Source organism: Saccopteryx bilineata, chromosome 2, assembly GCF_036850765.1.
Source record: "Saccopteryx bilineata isolate mSacBil1 chromosome 2, mSacBil1_pri_phased_curated, whole genome shotgun sequence".
Taxonomy (NCBI): Eukaryota; Metazoa; Chordata; class Mammalia; order Chiroptera; family Emballonuridae; genus Saccopteryx; species Saccopteryx bilineata.
In genome coordinates this window covers 31,575,804-31,603,036 of record NC_089491.1, presented here as the reverse complement: position 1 = coordinate 31,603,036, position 27,233 = coordinate 31,575,804, and the positions used below count along the sequence as shown (strand labels likewise).

General features: G+C 38.3%; 1 protein-coding gene across 5 annotated transcripts in view; it reads right to left on the bottom strand.

The window, feature by feature from the left end:
- Window positions 1-27,233, bottom strand: part of GRIN3A (glutamate ionotropic receptor NMDA type subunit 3A) — a 178,285-nt gene that overhangs the window by 53,564 nt on the left and 97,488 nt on the right. For all 5 annotated transcript variants that reach the window (XR_010729050.1, XR_010729049.1, XM_066256614.1 and 2 more), the window contains one exon: window positions 3,860-4,005. Coding sequence is in view for 3 of the 5 variants with exons in the window: in XM_066256614.1 (XP_066112711.1) it covers window positions 3,860-4,005 (146 nt within the window). In the remaining 2 variants the exon portion in view is untranslated. The remainder of the gene's footprint in view (window positions 1-3,859; window positions 4,006-27,233) is intronic.

The following is a 27,233-nucleotide window of genomic DNA, read 5'->3' as shown; positions in this document are numbered from 1 at the left end:
TAGGGGTTAGAAACCTGGACACTAAGGGCAGTACAGGCAAGCTAGCTGTGGACTTAGCCTTGTTGACATCTAATTGACCTGTAGAGAACAGGTCAGGGGAAACAGCTGCTCTTATAAGATAGCGTGACCTCTTTCCAGTGGGTTTGTCTAACAGTTTCTTCATTACCTAATCTAACAACAAAGCCCGAGTGACTTTGAATTGAATGGGAAGGTTTGTTTCTCTTATATTAACTGAAAGACTTTGGTTTGTGCTAGGCATTGTGCTTATTATTCTCCATATATTTTATCATTCAGAATGAGCATAATGTGGGTGGTATTATCCCGTTTTAACAGATAAGGAAAGTGAGACTCAGAGCCAAAGTAACTTGATCCATGTTACATAGCTAGTACGTGTCGGAGCTAGGTGGGCTCAATAGTCAGCATGTGGAAATTCTTACTTCTTTCTGTCATGATCTCTAGCATATTCTTCAGAGACTAGACATTACTTCATATTTAGGAGTAGATATAAAGAAATGCAAATAAGAGATCTAGCCCTCCTGGGGGAAAGAGAGTTAAAGTCTCTTTAAAGTCAATAGGCTAGCATTCAATAAATACAGGGAAAGCATCTGTAATAGGTCTTAGTGATCTGGTTTATTAATTTATCTCCAGAAATTCATGGCTCACTCCCATCTTGGGAGGCAGTTCTGGCAAGAGGCATTTAAGGAGGTTTCCCTGGACTGTATCAGTGAATTGGCCATGGGCTGGGCTTCAGGCACCAACAGATGCCTTGCACATCCTTCATATGTCCTCCCCAATGTTTGGACACAAGCATGAAGACAGTCCAGAGGAGGGCTATGTAAAGGGGGTTACGGAAGGAGGAATTTCTAAGAAAATTGTTTAAGGTGTAGGCAATGACTCTTGTTTTTAGTCACCTCAAATTCTTTCTGGAAAGGTATGGACATACATCCATTTAAGAAAGGCTTTTTGACCCACAGGGTTGTCCAAACAGCTTGGCAAAGAGAACAGCTCTTCTCTATCCCTTATGGGCTCAGTCACTCCTCACTTAGAGCCAAAAATGAAGCTGTTGGAATTCAATACAGAGGAGAACATGGCCAGAGCCCATCAAAACCTAAAAGAGAAAGATGTCCCTAGACACCTATAAGACTCATCATTGAGCAGGAAGTACATCTTTGTCTGGGGCACACAGGAACACATAGTAAGTAGGTCAAGTTCCTTTCTGGGTGCCAATGACCCTTGCTTCCTCCTTCTAATCTTCCAGCAATTACCATCACCAGTTCACAATACATCCCCTTTATGACACATTGTGATTTAAGTTACAATGAGGCCTATGTTTAACCAAAATGAAGAACACCTCTTAGCTCCACAGCGGTGGAGAGCTTCAGAAAGGGTTGGGGACGTGAATTGTCTCTTAGGGGCTGATGGTGAGAAACCTTAATGGAATCTTGGCAATAAAAGCAAAACTGAACTAAAAGGTATTTCTCCAGAATTATACTGCTATAGTAGCAGAATGTACCTTGGGAGGGGAGCTACATGGCTACAAGTTACCACTTACCAATACTCTGCACATATCTGTGGTTACAATCACTATAGAAAAAAATTGGGGTTCAGTTTTCCTAACAAGTAATTTCTGAGGTCCATTCTTAGTGGTATCCTTAAATAACTACTCCATATTTCAGGCTGAAAAGTGCAGCTAGCTATGACAGGTCTCTAATATGTCGGGAGGTAAGAGGCAGTCAGCTCACAGACTCTCATGGGGCCCTGAGTCACTGGAAAGGAAGTGGCTGGGTGTGATCCAGGTATAAGTAGCTTCTAGACTGGCTGAATCATCCTTATAGTTGGCACAGCCTCCAGTTGTTTCTCCCATTAGAGACTTGTGCTCCTTTTGAGCATTCATTTCATAATACATAAAACATAAAACACAGCCATATAGAAATATACTAAAAGAAATTAACACTTACATAGGGATTAAGTTTCTGGAAAAGCATCCTCTCAGAAAGCAGGGCCCTAAGCGAATAGGACTATGCCCTGGGGAGTTCTGAGAGGAGAGGGGAGGGACAGGTTTAACACAGGAACCTCTCGTGTACAGAGGAGTCCAGGGGTCTGTCCTGCAGGGCAGGGCTCTGGAATATCAGGAGAGAGGTAACGTGGGGACTGTGGTTGCTTGGGGTAGTGGCGAAGAGTTTAGGCAGTGGCAGCGATTAGGCCACAAGTAGAGATAGAAGCCCAGAGATTAGAAGTGAGAGGGCATTAATGATAAGCTCTGTCCATCTTCCAATTTCACCTTGATCAGTGAATCACTGGGGAGTTTGTTAAAATGCAGATTCTGGGATGAGGTTGTCCATTTCTCACATCTTTGAGGTGCTAACTGGAACATGACCGATGTTGGAGCATGGACCATTCTTTGAACATGCAGGACCTATTTGTTTTGTTATGGTTCCTAGGGTAGCCTACAGCAACGGTTGGGTCCTAGTCCTGTTTCTAGTCCTGAGTCTGCCACTTGCTAGTGGTATTGCCATGGACAAGTTGCTCTTCCCAGTCTATACTGCTTCATCTATTTCTTCTAGACTGCTTTTCTATATCATCTCTCCATAATAGAGTGGGGTCAACTCTGAGTACTGGGGCTTTCTCAGGTAAAGCTTCCAGAATAAGTGCGGCCATCCCCTGATTCAAGGAGCTGGGAAAGCATCAGTGGCCCTTCACACCTCTTTCTGCCAGAAGAACCTGGTTTGTCAGCCATCACTGTCTCCCTGACATCTTATTCTTTCTCTCAGCTATGAGTTTGTCTGGAGAAGAAAACACAAGAGAAGTGAGGAGGCCAAAAGCACTAAACTCTGTGTCTGAGAGGAGCTCTTATGTTTTAGTGTTTGTGCAAAATTCAAAGTACCATTTCACAGTATTTAAGCACCATATATAAATTTGCAATTCTGAGAGTACAAAGCTTCCTCTCAAGACTCTAGTTAAAAGTCCGTAAGACTGTGTTAGGGGCCTATTACTAGGGCTACTGAGAAACCCAGAGCCAGTCATTCTTCCTCCTTTTTATTTTTTCTCAAAAGAAGAATTTGAGATTGCAGGTCCTGCTGTCCATTGGGAAGATTATTGTGGTCAGACATAGAGAAACCAGTTTCCTGATGCTGCACAATTTAGGAACTGGACGTTTGAGTGTATGTCATTGTCCTGAGACCATTGACCAGGAGGGAGAGACTACTCACTCTCATGCTGGGTGCTTGTCAGGAGCGATTTCCTCCCTTCTCCCAGGCTGGCCAGATGCACGGACCCATCTCTGCACCACCCTCCTTTGCATTCTGCCTCACTGACTCCCGGGCTCCAATAACCTGCCACAGCATTGTGATTGCTCTTGATTGCTTCTCATAAATTCTGATGAGAAGGCTGCAGGCATAGGATCATTGCTTTTTATTTTAGTTCCTTTCTACAAGAAACCTCCAAGATAAATTCTATTTCCTTGTGGAAAGAGGAGATAGTCCATGGTTTAGCAATTCACTGTAAAAGAAGGGGTTGCTTTGGGACACTTTATCATCTGGCCACATTCCCTGAGTGTTTGGTCATTTCTGCACCATTGTTTCCTCAGGTGAAGTCAAGCCAACCTTTGCTTCCTCCACCACCTGCTACACCAGTGACCCCACTGGCACTTTGAGCAAAGCTACTGCCAACTGGGGACTATGCAGGTTACTAGGAATTCAGCTCACATAATTAAATGTACACTATTCCATGCTACCTACTGGATCTCACACAGTGTGGGGTATCATGGAACACACAGTGGGTATATTGAGCTGTTATTTCCACAAAAGCAGCAAACAGTGCACCAGTGAGAATATTTTGGACCCAAGAGGTTGACACTCACTTCAGATGCTGCACTCCATCGGGGGTAGCTGGTACATTATACCTTCTCATGTACTCATGCATCTCTGGGAAGCTCTGCCTCACATAATCTTCAGCACTGCTTTCCCGGACAGTTCCAAAGCGGAAGCCTTGGGAAGGATGATGGAGCTACAGGGAGAAAAAAAAGGTCTTTAATATAAATTAGTCTTATAGTTGTTTTCAGAATTTCTTTTCCCACAATTATTTGAAATCTAATGATATATTATTTGAGGTCATACATAGGCATAAATACGCACATAAAAATGTGCAGACATAGTGAGTTTCTCCTTCATATTCCGGCTTTCATCAGTAATTGTTCTATCTTCGAAAGCAAAGAGATGAAAAACAAGTAGAAAACACAAAATAATCTTCTGCTTCATATTGAGAACCTATCACAATTCTTTAGAAACTGTATAAATTGGCACAGAGAATCAACCTCGTTATTCTAAGTTGCATATCAGACAAAGTATATAGTTAAGGATATAAATGAAATATTGTGTTCTTCCTTGGTTAGAACTGGACAAAGTCCTCAACTTAAAACCTTGCATCCTGAAATTGAAATATATCTGACCCAAAGCAATGGCTAGATTTATGTTTATCTGTCTTTGTGCTATACAGCAGTTCCTCAAATAATGTTTAATTCAACGTCCATTCGTTATAATGCCGATAAGATACCATAGGAACTTAGCTCTTGTTTATGTCAATTAGCCTATGGTAAAATTGAGTTTATTAATGTCATTTTGCCATAGTTAGAAGAGCCTATCAGTGACATTAACTTAGGTATTGTTGTATTATATTTTAAGTATGTAGAATTTATTTGAAATGATCTTTTTCCTTTAAGTGTTATCTGATGCTGAGTCATGCTGTGTATTTGCTCAAATGGAATAGCATGTAAGACAATTAGGAGCAACAGAGGGGAAAGGGAGTGGGAATAGACCCAGTAGTGTCATAGCTCTCCAGGTGCAAGACCTCACAGTGAGGACAGGTGTGCTGGAGCCCTGCAGAGGCTTTCTGTCACTGGGATTGTCCAGATAGAGCACATGGAGTACTATTATTTCTAAAAGCTGTACAGAAGTGTTAATGTGAGATCTAACTTAGATGATTTCAAATATAAGAATGAACTGGGATTGGACCATATTATAAAAATAGTGGAATATCCTATAATCAGCAGTGTTTTTGAGATTATATTTCTCTACAATTGTTACGGTAAAGCTTTTGCCTTTTGTTTTGTTGTTGTTGTTATTCTGCTTCATGTTGACATTTGCTATCACTGATTATGACCTGAAGCCATGGGGACAGGAATCCATGGATGGGCCTTCATGGAATTTATGAAGTTCTTAAAATTGTAGACAACATTTAATGTAAATATGTGTTTGTAATTTTCTTCTATGTGGGAGATAATGCAGAGTTTCTTTAAAATAATTTGGTTTTCAAGTGGTTTACAAGCCAAAAATGTTAAGAACTCACTGAATATGATACCAAATAACTTATAGTTGAAGATGAATTTGTTTTGATACAATAAAAGTTTAATATTATGGCAATAGTTTAATTTAGTAAATTATATGACACATATAATTGTTATATAATTGTACTTATAAAATGTTATGCAATGCCCAAATATGTTTGTAAAATATATTTAACTAAATGTGGCAAATGCTCATATGACAAATGATTAAAAGCTTTTGTAGGGTAGAATAAAATTAAATATGTATAGCTATTATAAATGCTATGATTCACCAGATACATCATCTGTGTAGACACCCACGTACCTTGAAAGAAAATCTATCAAGATACCAGCAATGTTTGTTCCAGTGGTGATGAAATTACAGGTGTGTTTGTTTATTTATATATTGTCTACAGAAATCTGCCTCATGTTTTTAAGTAGAAAAACCATTTTATAATCAGAAAAATAAATCTCATTAATTTATTCAAAAAAATTCATTGAGAACTTACTTTGTACAGCTCTCAAAGTTACAGGGGCCACAAAATAAATACCTACAATTATTGCCTCATAGGAACCCGCCACCTGGGCCTTTATATTCATTCATTTGTATACCACAGGTACCTATGATGACACTTGGTACCTGACAGGTGCTCTGAACATGTTTATCATATTAATTTTATGCTAATCTTCCATCTTTTCTTTACCACTTTAACTTCTTTTTCTTTCTTTCTTTCTTTCTTTCTTTTTTTTTTTTTTTTGGTATTTTTCCAAAGATAGAAGCAGGGAGGCAGTCAGACACTCTCCTGCATGCGCTCAACTGGGATCCACCCGGTATGCCCACCAGGGGGCAATGCTCAGCCCATCTGGGGTGTTGCTGTGCTGCTGCTGGAGCCATTCTAGTTCCTGAGGTGGAGGCCATGGAGCCGTCCTCAGCTCCTGGGCCAACTTTGCTCCAATGGAGCCTCGGCTGTGGGAGGGGCAGAGAAAGCTATAGTGAAAGGAGAGGGGGAAGGGTGGAGAAGCAGATGGGCACTTCTGTGTGCCCTGACTGGGGTTCGAACCTGGGACTTCCACATGCCAGACTGACGTTCTACCGCTGAGCCAACCGGCCAGGACCACCAGTTTAACTTCTATTCATCCTTCTCCCAGTTCCGCCATCCCTTCCCTAAGTTGCTTCCTTTTGTAGATCTTAACAGAGTTGCACTTTTTAAATTTAATTGTGTGATAATTTAATATTCCAGACTTTTAGCTTCTTCAGGGGACTGTAAACTATTTAACTAACTAACCATTGTGTTCCAGTGACTTTCATCGTGTAGTTGCTCAATAATATTCTTGTTGAATAATTGACTGATAACTCTTCTTCGCTCAGAGGGAGAAGATAGCATTATCATCCCACTTAGTACAAATGGGGCTAAAAACACAGCTTTCCCCTAATGCTTTTAAACAAGCCCTCCTTTTAAGTCAGTAATTAAATTATCTTTTGTCTTATATATGAAAATAATTCCTTTAGAAGTCCATTTTCTCACATTATGCTGTGGCAATACTCTTATGACTATGAACTCTGGGCCTGTTTTCTCTGCTGCGTGTATCAGCACATCCTTCCCTCCGCAGACACGGAAGGAGTCGGGAACCAGCAGACAGGCTCAGCATTCCAGTGGAAGGTAGGCTCTCTCTGTGATTTTTCCTTCCCATGCCTGTCTGCTGCCTTTTGCTCATGGGTCCCCATATCTGCCTCACATGGCTCTAATGCCTGTGAAGGAAACACTTTTGAGGGTTTGAGAATGGAAAGTTCTTTAAGCATTAATATAAGTAACCCAACTCCATGGGAGAAAGCATTTTATTAGTCTGACTGGCACTCAACTTGGAGATATTTAACAACACTGCCACCTTTCTAGTCCGAGCCACTGTCATTTCTGCTCTCTCATGTCCCCTCTCTTCTCCTCTGATCTAGTCCAAGTTCTCTTCCTGGGGCCCAAATCTGATCATGTTGCTCACCTGCTTACTACTTGTCAACGGGTCCCTGCTGCTCTTGGGATAAAGTCAAACACTCTTCATGTGACCCCTACGTTCAGCACGATCTTGCTCTTGCCTTTTCTCTCCAGCCTCACCTCCCCACTCTCCCTGGCCCTCTGTTTAGCCGGTTCTCTCAGTTCTTCCAATGTGTATTTTTTGACTAATCAGGGTTCTTCTCCATAATCTACATTCTGCCTAGAATGCTGTTTGTCCCCAACCTTACTTTTCCTCTGAGTAGCTAATTCGTAAAGTCACTCCTCAGAGAAGCCTGAGCTGACTCCCGTTGTACCCTGCAATTTTACACAGTATCGATACCACTTGGAATTCGTTCAACATCTGTCTTTCCTGCTAGCTCACAATTTTCTACCAGGGCAGGGCCTATGCCTACCTCACGTGTGTGGTCATAAATACTGAACATATAGCTGCTATTACTGTCATCATCATCAGCAGCAGCATTGTACAACAAACACAGTGCTTGGCACATAGTAGATGCTTAATAAATACTGGTTTTCTGAGTTATCATTATTAACACAAAATCCTTAGGTTAGATACATTTACCAATTTGATACTTTTGTCACACTTCATATATTCTTTCCCCTTAAAAATTAATTTTTCCCTTTAATATTTAGCTTAATTCATTCAAAATAAGATGTTCTGTATTTCTGTGTGTGATCTGTTAACAGGGAGAAACAAGAGGCTGCTCTGCAGTCACAGAAGAACAGAATCAGAAAAGGGATCTAAGACGCGATTGAGGAGACGCGATTGAGGAGACCCGAGGGGCTAGCCTCATCTATCTCCTACGCCCGTGTGGTGTGTAATTAAAACAGCCAGGGGCATCAGAAAGCTTGAATCAAGGAGGGAGGATAAAAGTATACAGAGCTGAAGCATTCGGGCTGGATTAGAGTCATTGCCAGGCAGTCCCTAGGAAGAAAAGAATTTCTTTAAAGTCTCAGCTAAAGATTTCACCAGCCCTTCCAATTCTGTTTATATTTGCGTCAACCTCTTCAGGCTTTGTGGAATTACGTCGAGTGAAGACATCTATTTGTATGTGAGTTGTTCAGTATTAATGGAGTACTGAACTTTACCCGGAGCACCTACACAGAAATAGACATTTCACAGAAAGCAGAGAAATGGCTCAAAACAAAATAGAAGCAAACTCAAGAAATAATAAAACTGCTATGTCCAAAGTGAATGTGATGCTTTAGATTAAAAAAAAAAAAAACACAACAAAACAAAAAACAAAAAAACTCTCCAATACAGAATAATTTCATTTAAGGTTTACATTTGTATTGATCTGAGAATGATACTTAAATAATAAATGGAATAGAGCACTGGACCTGGTATAATGCCCTTTGAAACTGTGTGCAAAGGGCCATATTTAACTTACCCAGTGGAATTCACTTAGAATGTTTGGACTCTACAATATGAGGTGGTCTCAGCTTTAAAATTTACCCACTCAAATCGTTCACTGATGCCTCAGTCTTTTATAGCAAAGCTAAATATACCACCCGACGTTTCCTCAAAATGTATAAAATAGATTCTAATTTATTAGGCCTAGGTTGGAGCCTGAGAGTCTGCATTTCTAACAAGCTCCCAGTTGATGCTGATATCTTTGTTAATGGACCAGATTTTGAGTAGAAAGCTTTATTTACAACATCACTACTGAGTGCCTGTTAAGCCTCTGCTTGAATGTCTGCAGTGATAAGAAATCACTCCTCTTGAAGCATATCTTCTGTATATGAAGGATAACTTCATCCCTACCCAATGAATCTGATATAATAATAATATTAATAATAATGAAATGACAGCTAATATTTTCAAATAGTTACTATATGCTAATACACTTAAATCTGACAAGAGTGTCAATTTTATTATTTATTATTACTTATGAAAATGGTATTCAGGGATATTGTCTAAGACCAGCAGAAAGTGATAAATTAAGATAGAATCCACCTGACCAGTCAGTGGTGCAGTGGATAGAGTGTCAGACTGGGACACGGAAGACCCAGGTTCAAAACCCCGAGGTTGCTGGCTTGAGTGCAGGCTCATCTGGTTTGAGCAAAGCTCACCAGCTTGAGCTCAAGGTCACTGGCTTGAGCAAGGGGTCACTTGCTCTGCTGTAGCCCCCCAGTCAAGGCACATGTGAGAAAGCAATCAATGAACAACTAAGGTGCCACAACAAAGAACTGATGCTTCTCATCTCTCTTCCTTCCTGTCTGTCTGTCCCTATCTGTCCCTCTCTCTGTCTGTCACAAAAAAAGAAGAAAAAGAAAGAAAAAAAGACAGACTATTCTTTATTAAAAAAAAGTTGAATCTCACTGTCTGACTTGAAGCCCATATCCTCATCTAGCATCACATTCTGCCTTTATAGATGTGTGTTGTCCAAGTTTTCATGATAACTTTAAAAAATATCTACCTGTCTGTACTACAATTTCAAGATTGCTTTGGTTATTATAGGTGTGGCCATATAATTTATATTGAAAACTAGGACACTTCTTTAAAGGGGACATAATTATATATATACATATATTTTTTCTTAATCCTTTTAACCTTCCATCATCATATAACACACAGACACAGACAACAGAATGGTGAAGGTGGTGGGTGGGAGGCAGGTTGAGGTGGGCAAAGGGAGGGAAAATGGGGATGAAAGAAACTTTGGGGCGATGGGCATACTATGCAGTGTGCAGATGATGCTTTATCAAGTTGCACTCCTAAACATGTACCCCAATAAATTAAATTAAAAGATAAATTAAAAAATAAGGGGAGACTATTGATAACTACACAGAAACAACAGGCACACCAGGATGGTCCCCAGTTCATCGAGGCATTATTACTCATGCTCTGAACCTTAGAAGAGCAATTTCAATCTTTTCACCATATGGCACACATAAACTAATTACTAAAATTCTATGATTATAAAATATATAAAAAGTATTAAAATATATTTTGCCTATCTGACAAAAACATAGGTATAATGTTGATTCATTCATACACAACAGCTATTATTGTGTTGGCTATTGTCATTAAAAAAAAATTAATTTGACTACCTTAGGGAAATCAGTGCCTCTGACTAAAGAGTCAGGCAGTGCATGTTTTTTTTTTTTTTTTTTTTTTTTTGTTTGTTTTTGTGACAGAGACAGAGAGAGAGACAGAGAGAGGGACAGACAAACAGGAAAGGAGAGAGATGAGAAGCATCAATTCTTCCTTGCGGCACCTTAGTTGTTCATAGACAGGGACGGAGAGATGAGAAGCATCAATCATTAGTTTTTCATTGCGCATTGCAACACCTTAGTTGTTCATTGATTGCTTTCTCATATGTGCCTTGACTGCGGGCCTTCAGCAGACCGAGTAACCCCTTGCTGGAGCCAGCGACCCTGGGTCCAAGCTGGTGAGCTTTTTGCTCAAACCAGATGAGCCCGGGTTCAAGCTGGCGACCTTGGGGTCCCGAACCTGGGTCCTCAGCATCCCAGTCCAATGCTCTATCCACTGCGCCACTGCCTGGTCAGGCTAGAGTCAGGCAGTGCATGTTTTAAGAACTCTTGCAGCACACCTGTTGTAATCATTGCTTTAGAATATAGAGCAATGAGGCTGGAAACGTTTCTGAGCCCTACCCAATTTCCCATGTGAATTACTGAGTCATTTATGTTGTGATTCTTTTTTCCATGTTATTCCTATTTTCTTCTATGGAAGATAGGTTTTCTATTTAAACTGAAGCATTTTATTGCTTCTCCATTTTCAGTCTGAAGTCCTGTGTGTTAGGTCAGCTAATCCTTAGTCAACACACTCTTTGACGTCATGTTTGATTTATAATAGCTTTCGCCTGGGTCATTCTGACTACTTGAGTCATTGCATGATATCCCTCATGTGGAGTAAGGTTCAGCACATTATGCCCCATGGGCCAAATCCAGCCTGTCACCTCTTTTTATAAAGCACGTTTTATTGGAACACAGCCATGTCCATTCACTTACATGTCGGTTGTGGCTGTTTTACACTACAACAGTAGAGTTGAGTAGTTGGGAAAAAGGCTATATGGCTTCACAAAGCCTAAAATATTTACTGTCTGGCCAAATAGAAAATGTTTGCCAGCCCCAGGTATAGATGATATTGATCTGATTGTTTCCTTGATTCTTGTATTTCCAATTCTCCTCGCTATTCAAAAACCCCATTGGTCACTTAAGAAAGGTCACCTTTGTGGGTAAATGAACAGAGGTAGGTCTGATAAATCTTAGCAGGCTTCCTGGCACTGCCCCAATGTAGGCTTTAGTACGATGCCATTTCATTTCTAGCTGCAAGGAGTATTCAGCCCTCTAATAGGCAGTCTTGACTACTCGGTCCTTTGTTTCTTTCTATGTCCAGTGATAGAGAAGTTCCGGTTACAACACTTCATTCAACCTGAAACATTAGTACGATGCTTGGACTAATTTTAAATTTAATTTTTGATCCCTGGGGCAGGTGGTGCTGCAGCAGCCTACAGAGGTTTGAGGTTTGGAGACTAGATCCTGTGATACCTATTCACTCTAGCTGAGTTGTTTCATCTACTCCTTTTCTTTGCCTCTTCCCTCCATTACTCATTCTTTTGCTGCAGACTTTGTTAGAGATAGAAAATAAATATTTCTATCTCTATCTCTATTGTTTTAATAACGGCAATAGCCAATCCTTATTGGACAGCTCCATTCCAGGCACTGTTGCCAATATTTTAAACTCATCACCTCATCGAATTTTCACAGCATCCTTTGTGGTATATATAATCTTTATCCCCATTTTAAAGAAGGGGGAACTGAAGCTTGAAGTGTTTAAGCAACTTCTTGCCCAAGATCGTACACAATCAGAAAGTGGCAGATTAAGGAATTGAACCCAGACACCAGAGAATTGTATTATTCACCTCTAGTTTATGCTGCCTTCAGGAAAGAGTCTTTTTCTTTGAGAAGCTATAGCTAAAATAGGCATTCCTCAAGCTTATTGGTCAATTTAATCCAAACAACTAGAGCCCAGCTTAAAGAAATAAGACAACAAGCTCATATCCTCTGGGTTTTTAAACAAGGTGTTTATCAGTTATAGCAACAGCAGCAAAAAACAGCAACATTTTGAACTGTGCAGTTTACAAAACTCATTCATGCATATTATTCCATTCACCAGGCTCAGGCAGTCTGATAGTTTCTATGTTCTATTCATTAAACGTAAAAAACAAGATGGATTGGCCCAGCTCCCTACAACAAGCACATTCATCCTGTATCCCACGGGGGGCCATTCATTCTGTATCCCATGGGGGCTCAATATCCGACAATCTTGGGGGGGTGGCTGTAGAAGGACTGAGCCCTGCTCCTCCTTCCCTTAACAGCACCGCACATCTTCACACACATCTCTGTTGCCACACTGGTCACCTAATTGCTTCCTTTTATCCCTCTACTTGAGTTACATGTGGAGGCTGGGGACTGAACCTAAGGGGACATGTCAAAGTTGGGGAGGCTGTAAACATATGGAGTCCAGGCCAGAGGAAAGATGAGTAGCAAGAGACGCTGGAGACCATTTAGTCCATTCATCTAATTTTATAGCTAATAACTCAGGTAGCTTCTATTTATTACATGTTCCCCATGTGTCAGGCATTGTGCTAAAACCTTAACATGGATTATCTAATTTAGGCCTCATAACAACTCTAACCTTATGAGGTATTAATTATCATCTCTAACTTTCACACAAGAGACTAAGGCTTGCATTTAAACAACTTGCCCTAAATTGCTCAGCCAAAAGGCATATAGGAAGGTTCTGAACTTCATTGGACTTCAGATTTAGGCCCATAATGATAAAGGTAAAGAAGGGACTTACTCCAGGCCACACTAATAATACAAAAGAGGATATAACCCTGTTGGATGTAATCCCCTCCCCAAATGAATATGGCTGATAAAAATAACTGTTCTTACTTGGGGTGGGGAACATACAATATAATATACAGATGATGTATTATAGAATTGTACACCTGAAACTAATATAAATCTCTTAACCAATGTCACCCCAATACATTCAATAAAAATAATTGTCCTTTATTTCTTCTTTATAGTATGTTATGTTTAACACCACTTCCCCATCTACTCTTTATGAAACTATAAGTTCCAGTCTTTATTTCCTTCTCTAAAAAATAATTTCCTGAATTAAGTTTGCTCAGTGACATCCATGAAATGGCCTCTGAAAGTCCTTGGCATCTTTTCTTCTCATGCACAGTAATACAAGGGGAGGCCTGTGGTCATGGTCTGTATAGTGGCTAGCCTCTAGACACTAGGGGAGAGCACATCAAAGAACTATAGACTTTCTACAGGGGAATTACTGTATTTCCTCATGTATAAAAAACTCCCATGTATAAGACACACTTTAATTATGGGGCCGGAAATTTGAAAAAAAAGTATTACATAAAGTTATTAAATTCAAATCTTGTTCATCATAAAATTTATACAACTCTCATTACTGTCAAAACTCCCATCCATTAGCTTGTCTTCATCTGTATCTGATGATGAATCACTGTCTTCATATGTTGCCTTGTCCTCAGTTCCACCTATGGCATTTAAAATGCCACAACAACTGTATAAGACGCAATCAATTTTTAGACCCCAACTTTTTTGAAAAATGGTGCGCCTTATACATGGGGTAATACAGGTATCATTTTTCTGCTATCAATGTTCTATCGATGTCTTTGTTTCATTGCCCCACCCCCTTTTTCATATGCGTTATTTAGTTTTGCTTCTTCTCTGACCCTGGTCTCAATGTCTTACCCCATTCATCCAGAGAAGCCTATCCTTCTCAGTTCACCGAGAACCTTCTAATTGTCTTCTTTAACAGCCCCTTCAAATCCCATTTTATGTTGAGTGATCTTGCAGTGCTAATCGCATTTCTTCCTTCGATGTCAGACTATTTTGCTACTGATACTACCAACACTGTTGGTGCTTCCCAATAAAGAAGCATGACTTGTAATACTCACAATGGTAGTAATGATGATAATGTAGCTTGCTGTATGCCAGCCATTGTTGAAATGCCTTAGACATAATAACTTTTTAAATTCTTGCAATTCCATGAGGCTGATCCTATCATTATATCCATTGTATAGATGAGAATCTAGAGGCACAAAGTAACTAATTGGCCTATGCCGATGGAGCCAGTCAATGATGGAACTGAGCAGCCTGTGTGGCTCTACTGTTGGTGTTCAGTACACAGTATGAGAGTTTTTGGCTTTACCAGCTATTTCCTAAGTGCCGTGACACTGACTCATGAAAGGGTCCACCCTCATTGAAAGGGTTCTGCCACTGTACCTGTAGCCTAACAGCCAATTGCGGGAACTTAATTAGCTCCTAACAATCTGTTAATACTAGTATTTATGATTTATTGTGCTGATGATATACACAGCCCTCCACATTCATCATGTCACTTCAGACTTCCTATACCCCTATGGGGTAGGTTCTGTTAATGACTCCAGTTCACGGATGGAGGATATGAGGCTCAGAGACTTGAAATCACTCTCCCCAGGCTCTTCAGCCCGTGCTGTTGGAGTCGGTTGTTACACACACTTATCAGCTGACTCTAGAATCCAACTACATGGAAGGTATTGATTGTCTTAATGGAATTTTCAAAAGGAATGACAAACATAATACAATTACTTTAGAACCCTGATTCTTCTAAAGATGTGATTCCACTGTAAATTGCCAAATTGGGGCCTGAACCGGGTCAGCTGAGGCCAGAACAGACAGCTCTTATGAAAAAGGGAAGATTCCTTTAAGCCCATGGCATCAGAATAACCCTGGTCCTTGGTTTATATAATTGACTTGCCAGCCAGCCAAAAACTTCAAGGTGAAAAACGATCCGTGGACTGTGGAACTTAAACTTCTCACTTGAGCCGTTGCCCATCACCAGCAGTACTGTCCTTGTAAGCTGGGCAGGCGGCGAGGTTCTTGCCCAAACTAGAGTCAGCAATTATGGGCTGATCAATGCAAATGCATAAAAACAGCTATAAATTTACCCCCAGTCTAGTGATCTAAGCTTTTTGGCACAACTCTACCCGATCCTTATGGCCAAGAACCTTGTTTTAATGCCAGTTGTTATTTAATTCTATAGCTCAGAGGCATTACATATTAAAATATGTCCAGAAGAATGTGGTTTGCATTTGGGGCAGAGGGGGGTGTGTGAAAAAGTACAGTAGGAGGTTTTAGCCAAAGGTCTGTAGTCCCACAGCATGGTCCCCAGGGAGCCAGCCTCTTAGAGAAGCTGCTAAAGAAAAACCTCAGACAAACAGAAAGACACACGACTGAGTAATAGTAAGAAGAGAACTCCTTTCTTCTGGCGTTATTTTCCTCTTAGGCTAGTCCTTGGGGGTGACTTGGGCTGTATCTAATAATTTTATATGCCAATGAATAATCAACCTGCCTTTGCCTGCGGAGCGCTCAGGGAATTGGTGATGGTGCCATAATGATGGTGGGGCTCTCACAGATTCAAGCATCTATTCTGAATCAATGCATCCAGGAGGAGGCGATGCCTCCCCTCGCCCCTCCCACAGGGCAGGCTGCCTGTAGCATTGTCCCAGCTTTTCCACTTGAGACCATTTCCTCATTTATGGCTGAGCTGCTGTTTGCTTATCTTCCTTTTCTGTTCAGCACATTGCTCCTGTGAAATGAATCACAAGAGCAGCACAACTGAAGCAGCATTTTACTTTTTGAGCCAAGCATCAGAGGGCAGCAGTCAGCTGAGTTAGAAAGGCAGTTTCTTTCTCCTTCTTTCGCAAATTTGAGAACATTTTCATGCAAGCAATAAAAGAAACAACGCAATGATTCATAAAGTTCGCAGCTGAGAAAAATGAGGCTCAGCAAGATTAAGCAATTTGGCTAAGATGAGACAACTAAGTGGAGCTGTGCCACCCACATGTTTAACACACTGAACTTGCATCCTGCCTCCAGAACTTTCCCTGGAAGTACCGGTAAGTTCTGATTCCACTATCTGGAGTAAACCTCACAGCAAACAAACCAGAAGCATGAAATGAGGAGTCTATAATTCATGTGCAGAAACTGGTTTGGTGCAAACTGGGAGAGCAGATATATGAACTGTCTGTAGTGGCTAGAGCAGAGGTCCCCAAACTAAGGCCTGCGGGCCGCATGCGGCCCCCTGAGGCCATTTATCCGGTGCCTGCCGCACTTCCAGAAGGGGCACCTCTTTCATTGGTGGTCAGTGACAGGATGCATCCTGTGCTCCTGGAGTACTGTATGTGGCAGTACCGCAAAGCGCGGTGTTGCTCACATACAGTAGTACTTCCAGTGACGTGGGACACATGCGTCATGGCTCCGGAAGCACATCATATCACTTGTTACGTCTAGCAGTGACAAATATGGAACTGGACATTGACCATCTCATTAGCCAAAAGCAGGCCCATAGTTTCCATTGAAATACTGGTCAGTTTGTTGATTTAAATTTACTTGTTCTTTATTTTAAATATTGTATTTGTTCCCGTTTTGTTTTTTTACTTTAAAATAAGATATATGCAGTGTGCATGGGGATTTGTTCATAGTTTTTTTTTATAGTCCGGCCCTCCAACGGTCTGAGGGACAGTGAACTGGCCCCCTGTGTAAAAAGTTTGGGGACCCCTGGGCTAGAGAGTAGCAGGTAAATGTTCACTTAGTAAGTGTTTGATGAATGAATATACCCATAGTGTAGAATAAGAAAAAGTGAAAGTTGACTCAGAACCAAAAAATTCATGATATTAATTAATTCGTACTGAGTTTAAAATCATGTATTTTTTTAAAAAAGAGAAGTTAAATGTATCTCATCGGTATAAAAAAGTAATTGTAAGTGAAAGTGATTTTTTACATTTTATTTTTCAATTACCGTTTATATTCAGTATTATTTTGTATTGGCTTCAGGTGTACAGCATGGTGTTTAGACACTCATATACTTTACAAAGTGTTTCCCCTGATATTTCCAGTACCCACCTGGCACCACACACAGTCACTACAATATTATTGACTATATTCCCTAGGCTGTACTTTACATCCCTCTGACTATTTTGTAACTGCCAATCTGTACTTCTTAATCCCTTCACTTTTCTCACCCAGCCCCATCCCCTCTGGCAACCATCAGTCTGTTCTCTGTGTCTATGAGTCTGTTTTACTCTTATTTGTTCATTTATTTTGTTCTTTAGGTTCCACATATAAGTGAAATAATATGGTACTTTTCTTTTTCTGATTGACTTATTTCACTTAGCATAATACACTCTAGGTCCATCCATAGGGTTACAAATGGTAAGATTTCATTCATATTTATGTCCAAGTAATAGTCCATTGTATATATATATATATACCACACTTTTTTTTATCCACTTGTCTATTAATGGGCACTTGGGTTAAGTAAAAGCTATGTGATTGTTTTGAAATGGTCTGTTACATCAGTATATATTAAAAATAAAATATTTTAAATTAAAATGTTGATTTAAAAATATATATACTTACTAAACCATAATTTAACTCTCCCTCTCTTTTTGTTCGTATAAGTTAAGTTTGTTTTTTTTTTAACTTAAGTATAGTTGGTATACAATCTTATATTAATTATATTAGTTTCAGGTATATAATAATTTGACATTTTATACCTTACAATGTGATCATCCCACTAAGTAATCATTTATTATCATATAAACTTACCATATTATTGATTATATTCCCCTTACCCTTTTCACCAATCCCTCTACTGCTTTCCTTCTGGTAACCATCCCTTTGGTCTTGGTTTCTATTAGTCTGTTTTTGTTTAGTTTGTTTATTTGTTTTATAGATTCCATAAGTGAGTAAAACCATACAGTATTTGTTTTTCCTTGCCTAACTTATTTCAAGTTGGCTTATTTGCAAGTGGACTTTTTTTTTTTAATTTTATTTTTTTAATGGGGCGACATCAATAAATCAGGATACATATATTCAAAGATAACAAGTCCAGGTTATCTTGTCGTTCAATTATGTTGCATATCCATCACCCAAAGTCAGATTGTCCTCTGTCACCTTCTATCTAGTTTTCTTTGTGCCCCTCCCCCCGCTTCCCTCTCCCTCTCCTCCCTCCCCCCTCCCCCCATAACCACCACACTCTTATCAATGTCTCTTAGTTTCACTTTTATGTCCCACCTATGTATGGAATAATGCAGTTCCTGGTTTTTTCTGATTTACTTATTTCACTTCGTATAATGTTATCAAGATCCCACCATTTTGCTGTAAATGATCCGATGTCATCATTTCTTACGGCTGAGTAGTATTCCATAGTGTATATGTGCCACATCTTCTTTATCCAGTCATCTATTGATGGGCTTTTTGGTTGTTTCCATGTTCTGGCCACTGTGAACAATGCTGCAATGAACATGGGGCTGCATGTGTCTTTACGTATCAATGTTTCTGAGTTTTGGGGGTATATACCCAGTAGAGGGATTGCTGGGTCATAAGGTAGTTCTATTTTCAGTTTTTTGAGGAACTACCTTACTTTCTTCCATAATGGTTGTACTACTTTACATTCCCACCAACAGTGTATGAGGGTTCCTTTTTCTCCACAGCCTCTCCAGCATTTGCTATTACCTGCCTTGTTAATAATAGCTAATCTAACAGGTGTGAGGTGGTATCTCATTGCAGTTTTGATTTGCATTTCTTTAATAACTAAAGAAGATGAGCATCTTTTCATATATTTGTTGGCCATTTGTATTTCTTCCTAGGAGAAGTGTCTGTTCATGTCCTCTTCCCATTTTTTTATTGGATTGTTTGTTTGTTTGTTGTTGAGTTTTAGGAGTTCTTTGTATATTTTGGATATTAGGCCCTTATCTGAGCTGTTGTTTGAAAATATCATTTCCCATTTAGTTGGCTGTCTGTTTATTTTGTTATCAGTTTCTCTTGCTGAGCAAAAACTTCTTAGTCTGATGTAGTCAAGTGGACTATTTCTTCCTGGAATTAGAAAATGTTGGACCTGGGCATGTTTGAACTATTTAATTCATAACCCTCAATTTGCAGATGAAGAAACCAGAGCTGACCAAGGTTGAGTGACTTATACTAGGCCAAAGACTTGATTATGGCAAAGTTGGGACCAGAACCTAGTTTCTTAGATTACATGAGTAATGTCAATAAAAATAAAGTTTTAAAATCCATGAATGGATACATATTTAAGGATGAAAATGGAGCAGAAGCAACCCTGAAGATCTAGATCAGGGGTAGTCAACCTTTTTATACCTACCACCCACTTTTGTATCTCTGTTAGTAGTAAAATTTTTTAACCGCCCACCAGTTCCACAGTCATGGTGATTTATAAAGTAGGGAAGTAACTATACTTTATAAAATGTATAAAGCAGAGTTACAGCAAGTTAAAACATATAATAATAATTACTTATCAAGTACTTTATGTTGGATTTTCACCAAGTTTGGCAGAATAAATCTTTATAAAACAACATACTATAGTTAAATCTATCTTTTTATTTATACTTTGGTTGCTCCACTACTGCCCACTATGAAAGCTGGAACACCCACTAGTGGGCGGTAGGGACCAGGTTGACTACCACTGATCTAGATCAATGTTTGAGCTGTTGAAAAGGAAATTATGGAAAAACTTAACTAGTGTCACTTTATGAAAAACTTTCAAAAATATATTCATTTATTTAATGTCACAAGTAATACATGAATCTTATTGTAAAATACAAACAGGAGTTTTATAGCATAACACATTATAGTATTTCTTTTCTTCCGATTCTAGAAGTAGCCATTACTGATATTTTAGTGGTTATCTTGAGTATTGTTGAGTTTACCTCACTTTCTAAGGGGCCAAATTTGGTATTTGGCTGTCCTTTTTAGATTACAGTCTGGAAAATGTACTAGCCTTGTTTGAGATTAATATTTTGTCTAAGGAACTAATGTTTTTTTGTCTAAATGTATGACCAGCTGATGTGCAAAACAGAGTGACACCAATCTCTTAGATTTTTGTAATAACTTTGTCTATGTTTTTTAACTAAATAACTTCAAAACCACCTTCTATACATTTCCTTCCAACAATCCTGCAATGTTAAGATGAAGAAATTATTAGACTCATGGATGGAGAACAACATGAGGGTTGCCAGATGGGAGACGATTTGGGCAGCTGAGTAAAAATGGTGAAGGGATTAAGAAGTACAAATTTGTAGTAACAGAAGAATCATGGGGATGCAAGTACAGCATAGGAAATACAGTTAGTAATATTGTAATAACTATGCACGACACCAGGTGGGTGTTAGAATTATTGAGGGCACTTCGTAAACTATATAAATATCTAACAACTATGTTGTACACCTGAAACTAAAATAAAATAATATTTTATTTTATTAACCTAGAGAGGTTAAGTGGGTGCAGTTGACTGACTGTATTAATGGGCCCAATTCTTCTCCTCTCTGATGATTCACACCCTTTGCCATGTGACCTTGATCTGAAGATCTATCTCAGCGCTCATGCCATTTGACCCAATCTTGCCTTTTTTTGCATTTGCTTAGGTTATTACCACTGCCTGGGATTCTCATTTCTATTGGTCCCTCCTAGTCTTTCTCTAAAATCCAAATTGGTGCTATCTCTTTTTGGAAGCTTTCTCTGATTTTCCCAAGAAAGGGCTAACTATCCTTGTGGATTCTGCCTCTCCTTGTTACATATTTTTATTATTTCATTAATCACATTGTAGTACAAGTAGTTTTTTACTTGAGTGAATTTCTGTAGGGAATGTGAATTTCTTTGAATTCTTTAAAAAAGCATCAAAATGCCTCATTAATATTTTTGGAATTATATTACCTGGTATACAGAAAATCATGGAATAAATGAATGACTTCTTGCAAAAAGATTTGAAGCATATTTCTGATTTGGTATTGTCTGCCACCTAAGTTAGGATCTCTGGGTCAGGTAATAGGTTTAAGAACAAAGAGTCCATAAATTCAGCATATATGTATTATATATACAGTACTGTAAACTAGTTAATGATCCTTATGGATAACATAGAGAAGGTTTCTTCTCCTGTGGAGAAAAACAATTAACCAAAGGCAAACCAGATAGTTATAGACAGTGATCAATTAAAAAAGATAAAAAATTAGAAAAATATAAATAAAAGGAAAAGAAATGGTATGAGGAGACAGAGAGTCATGTGAGGAGGCCGCTTCTGATAGGGCAATCAGGATACCAACATCCTCACTGGGTATTTAGTGGTGAACACCCTGCTTTCCTTAATGGTACTGCTGTGTTTTAATAGTAATTATACATTTTCTGAGGCTAAAATTGTGTTCATTGTTCTTCCTATCTTCCACAGACTCTAGGTGTAGAGCAGAACTTGCTGACTGATTTATTATTCTGATCACGAGGAGTATAGTAAGTTCAACGTGTGTGTGTGTGTGTGTGTGTGTGTGTGTCTGTGTGTGTGTGTTGTCTTCCTTTCAGATTTTAACATGTATGTCACTTGCTTGGAGGGTTAGTATAAGTCTGTAAATTATACAAATAAATTTCATATTCCATGGTAATACTTCTGAGCTTCTTCTGAGACTTCCCTTTGAAAAATGGTCACAGGCTTCATTTTAAAGATGTACATCAAAACATAAAGCCTGAATGCCATGAATGTTGGCTGTAATTCTTCCCGGGGCAGTCAAGGATGCATTTGGTCTTAGCCTATTGTTAGAAGTATGAGAGCAATAACTAGAGTGGATCCTCAACCCTTATATTAGGTACTATCTGTCCTTTTTGATTCATCTGGTCATCTACAATTCTATAATAGATTGAACAAATAATTACAGAACATCAATATAGGCCAATCATCGTGCTCAGGTAATTTATACATATTATCTCATAATTGCCTAAGGACAGGGCTATGAGTAGATATTATGACTATTATCATTATTTTTACTTATTGATATTTTAAGAGAGAAACATCAATTTGCTGTTCCACTTATTTATGCATTCATTGGTTGAATCTTGTATGTGCCCTGACTGGGATTGAATCTGCAACCTTGGTGTATCAAGATGAATGCTCAGTCAACTAAGCTACCCAGCCAGGGCTGAGTAGGTATTATTTTCCTTCCTATTTCTTAGGTGAGGAATCTGCTGCATAGAGTTTAAGTACCTTGTCCAGGATCACAAAACCCAGTTTCGTAGTAGAGACAAGACCAAACACAAGTTTTCTGAGGTGAAATAGGACATAGAGATTTTTTTTCTGTTCTCCCTCAGCTGATGTTTATCAAGTGTTCAGGCTCTGTACTAGGTTCCGAAAATACAAGGATGATCAAAATGGCATGGGGAAAATGCTTTCCATATCATGCCATGAACCTCAGAAGATGAGGGGAAGAGGAAAAGAAGAAGAGTGATTTTGAGTATTCTGTGAAGCAGTTTGTCTATTTAGGAGAGCAACTTTTACCGTGAGATCCAGTGGTTCTCACATCCTCCTCTCATGGAAGGCACTATGCCCTAGTGATAGAATTGATAGCCAATGGGTTGATGAGGAACCCCAGGCATTGCCCAGTGATTGGAGTTTTCATGCTTTCCCAACCCCCTGGACCGGGCTACCTGGGATTTGGGCAGGCTAGTTAGCTTTCATATTTTCCTTCAGTGCAAACTAGTCAAATAAACTTGTCTTTTATGAGGATTGTTTTTTTGTTTTTTTTTAATAATTTTATTTTTTTAATGGGGTGACATCAATAAATCAGGATACATATATTCAAAGATAACAAGTCCAGGTTATCTTGTCGTTCAATTATGTTGCATACCCACCACCCAAAGTCAGATTGTCCTCTGTTACCTTCTATCTTGTTTTCTTTGTGCCCCTCCCCACCCCCTATCCCTCTCCCATTCCCCCCTCCCCCCCCGTATCCACCACACTCTTATCAATGTCTCTTAGTTTCACTATTATGTCCCACCTACGTATGGAATAATACAGTTCCTGTTTTTTTCTGATTTACTTATTTCGCTTCGTATCATGTTATCAAGATCCCACCATTTTGCTGTAAATGTTCCGATGTCATCATTTCTTATGGCTGAGTAGTATTCCATAGTGTATATGTGCCACATCTTCTTTATCCAGTCATCTATTGATGGGCTTTTTGGTTGTTTCCATGTCCTGGCCACTGTGAACAATGCTGCAATGAACATGGGGCTGCATGTGTCTTTACGTATCAATGTTTCTGAGTTTTGGGGATATATACCCAGTAGAGGGATTGCTGGGTCATAAGGTAGTTCTATTTTCAGTTTTTTGAGGAACCACCATACTTTCTTCCATAATGGTTGTACTACTTTACATTCCCACCAACAGTGGATGAGGGTTCCTTTTTCTCCACAGCCTCTCCAACATTTGCTATTACCTGCCTTGTTAATAATAGCTAATCTAACAGGTGTGAGGTGGTATCTCATTGCAGTTTTGATTTGCATTTCTCTAATAGCTAAAGAAGATGAGCATCTTTTCATATATCTGTTGGCCATTTGTATTTCTTCCTGGGAGAAGTGTCTATTCATATCCTCTTCCCATTTTTTTATTGGATTGTTTGTTTGTTTGTTGTTGAGTTTTATGAGTTCTTTGTATATTTTGGATATTAGGCCCTTATCTGAGCTGTTGTTTGAAAATATCATTTCCCATTTAGTTGGCTTTCTGTTTATTTTGTTATCAGTTTCTCTTGCTGAGCAAAAAGCTTCTTAGTCTGATGTAGTCCCATTCATTAATTTTTGCCTTCACTTCTCTTGCCATTGGAGTCAAATTCATAAAATGCTCTTTAAAACCCAGGTCCATGAGTTGAGTACCTATGTCTTCTTCTATGTACTTAATTGTTTCAGGTCTTATGTTTAGATCTTTGATCCATTTTGAGTTAATTTTTGTACAGGGGGAGAGACTGTAGTCCAGTTTCATTCTTTTGCATGTGGCTTTCCAGTTTTCCCAGCACCATTTATTGAAGAGGCTTTCTTTTCTCCATTGTGTGTTGTTGGCCCCTTTATCAAAAATTATTTGACTATATATATGTGGTTTTATTTCTGGACTTTCTATTCTGTATTATGAGGGTTGGTTTTTGATCAGCATTTACTTTTTATGTTTTCAAACTTTTCTCTAATATGCATAATTGTCTAAAGAAAGAGGCTGTAGAACAGCCATGAATTATGGCTTTTAGGGGAATAAACATTGAAGTTAATGTTGCAAGACAGCTTCCATTACAATCCTGTTTCACATCCTTGTGTTTTTTTTTGGGGGGGGGATGCGGAAAGGAAGAATTTTCCTTTGAGCTAAAAGTTTCCATAGTTTGACTCAGCCCAAGGTGATTTTCAAACATAAAATATTTGCACAAATGTCTCCATCTATTTTTGAGTTATTGTATCAGGAAAATGCTGTTAATTTTTACTCCAAGTATTATTAATTCATAAAATATTCCAAGTACGAATAGCTACTAAAACTTTAGTCATTACATGTCACTTGTCTCAGAAATGATATCTGAACAAGATTTCCAAAGAATTATAATTTCCACTGGCCAGGTTCTTTCTTTATGTGACTGTATTATAATGCAAAAAATGGTTAAAATATTTCATTATTTTCAGAGCTTCATTAGCACACAGCTTTTCTGAAAGGAAATGAATATTTAGCTAACTTTTATAATTTTTGAATTTAGGGTGAACTCTAAAGTGACAAAATACATTAAAAAATAATTTCTACATTGTTCGAACTACATTATTCAAGCTTTTAATTCTTTAGCTTAGATCTGTTTCAGTATGTCTTTCCTAAATGGCACATTAATGAGACTTACCTTAAAAATATCATGTTCTCAGTGAAACCTACTTTTGGGGAACAGAATTACTAATAAATATAGAACCAAAAGCAATTCTGCCTATATCTAAGGATTTTTACTTAGAATGTGTGGCATGTATTTAAGTAAGTGTTTTGTTCTATTGGTTTGTGTCTCTAATTGTTTTTTTCCTTCTACCTATTATTGTTCTGAAACATGATCTTGTGTCTATTTTTTATTTTATGTGTATGACTTCAGGTAATTTAATTATATTGAACTATGCTAAAACTCTACTGTCAGTGTACCTAGTCACTGAGATGAGAAAAGGTTATGTATACAGCAAAGGGTAATACAATGAAAATTATATTATCACTGAAGATAATAATATAAGTTAATTGTTTGAAATGATATTGAAATATTGTTGAGAGATGACTCAACAGTAACTTTTTTCTGGGCTTTTTCATTTGATGGCAACCTTTATATTCTCCTTCAAAATGGATATCTTCACTAGGTAAGTGTTTCATTTAATGTAATTAAATAACTTCTTGGTCTCTTTTAGAATCTTGTACTTATAATTTCATTCAAAACAATATTTTATGATCTTATCTGATTTCATCATTCTAATTAAGTATTTTTAAAATATTATCTCTATAGTTTTTGAATCTTAAATTATTCTTTTCTTTTGTGACTGGAAATGTGGCATTTTATAGAAAATGGCTTGGTGTTTTCTCATTTCAAATTCTGGTCTGACACACACATATGTATATATACACATCCATACACACATAAAATAAACATATATACTGCATTATGTATACACATACATTATATGCATATATTATATATTTATACAATATATCCTGATAGATACATACGACATGCTATATGCATATATGTATGTGCACATATTTGTGTATGTGAAGATATATGTGTCTACATACCTTTCTTGTTAATGCGTAGGTTACAATCTTTTCTCATATTTTCCTGGTTTTTCCTCTAGCATATCCACACAGCTACTCCTGTCATTTGAAGGGAGGTTAGATCTGTGTTCTCCTTTCAAGGTCTCTGTTTTCACTCCCACCCTCATTATCTGTTTGATCAGAATGAGCTTTCTCCTCCTCTTATCCTTCCTAATTCTGATTCATCATTCCAAGATCAGCTTTATGGCTACTTCTTCAAGGAGGCCTTCTCTGACTGTCCTCACCCTCAGGTTGATCAGGTTCCTGATGGCATATTGGTAAAATATTCTGTTCATGATCATAACATCACATAATTATGGTAATTTAATGTCTGACTCCCCTACTCAAATGAAAATTCTTTGAGGATAGGGTTAGGGATCTAACTTGTCTGTTGTTGTGACCCCAGCCCTTATTTACAGTAGATATATTGTGACTTACACATTTTTATGGAATAGATGGATAAATGAATCACCTGCATGCCATCTTCATTAAAAAATATTTGTATATTTAAAGTCATTTGTTAAAATGACTAGGCATGTAAAAGTTTTTCCTATAATTGGTATAAAGGAAAGGCTAGTTATGGTACTCAATGGTTGAAAGCATTTCAACAATTTTGCCCATGGGGAGCTATAATTTCACCTTATGATATCATAAACCACTCAAGGACTTCATGTAGTTACCAGAACCTCGTGTTAAAATTATAACCCTGAAAGCCCTTGCTGCCTATTAGTCATTTGGTACATGACACAAAGCAAAATATATATATTCTGAATTTTTCTACTTGGATTTGGCTCTCAATATATTGGCTACTTGATTTTATATTTGACCAGCAAAATATTTAGCTCTTTAAAGGTTAAACCATCTAAAAACCTAAAGTACTATAATTCACAGTACTGGGTGTATATCAAACAGTAATTAAATGAACATATTATGAATTTTTTATTTGTTCTGATAATTATTTTTCTCAAATTACCTTCCTGAAATACTGAACAAAGCTTTCGGGAGCCATAAGCATACTTACCCTTGTATGCTTAATAATATTTTTAAGTATAGTTTAATATGAGGGAACACGTTGCATTGAAATTGTGATGGTTCTGAAATTAGGAAGATTGGCTTGATATATCAGCCTATTGAGTGCTTTTTCTGCCACTAGATACAGAGGACAAACTGAGGAGCTGGATTGAAAGCATTTGGGAGGTAAAGCAGTGCT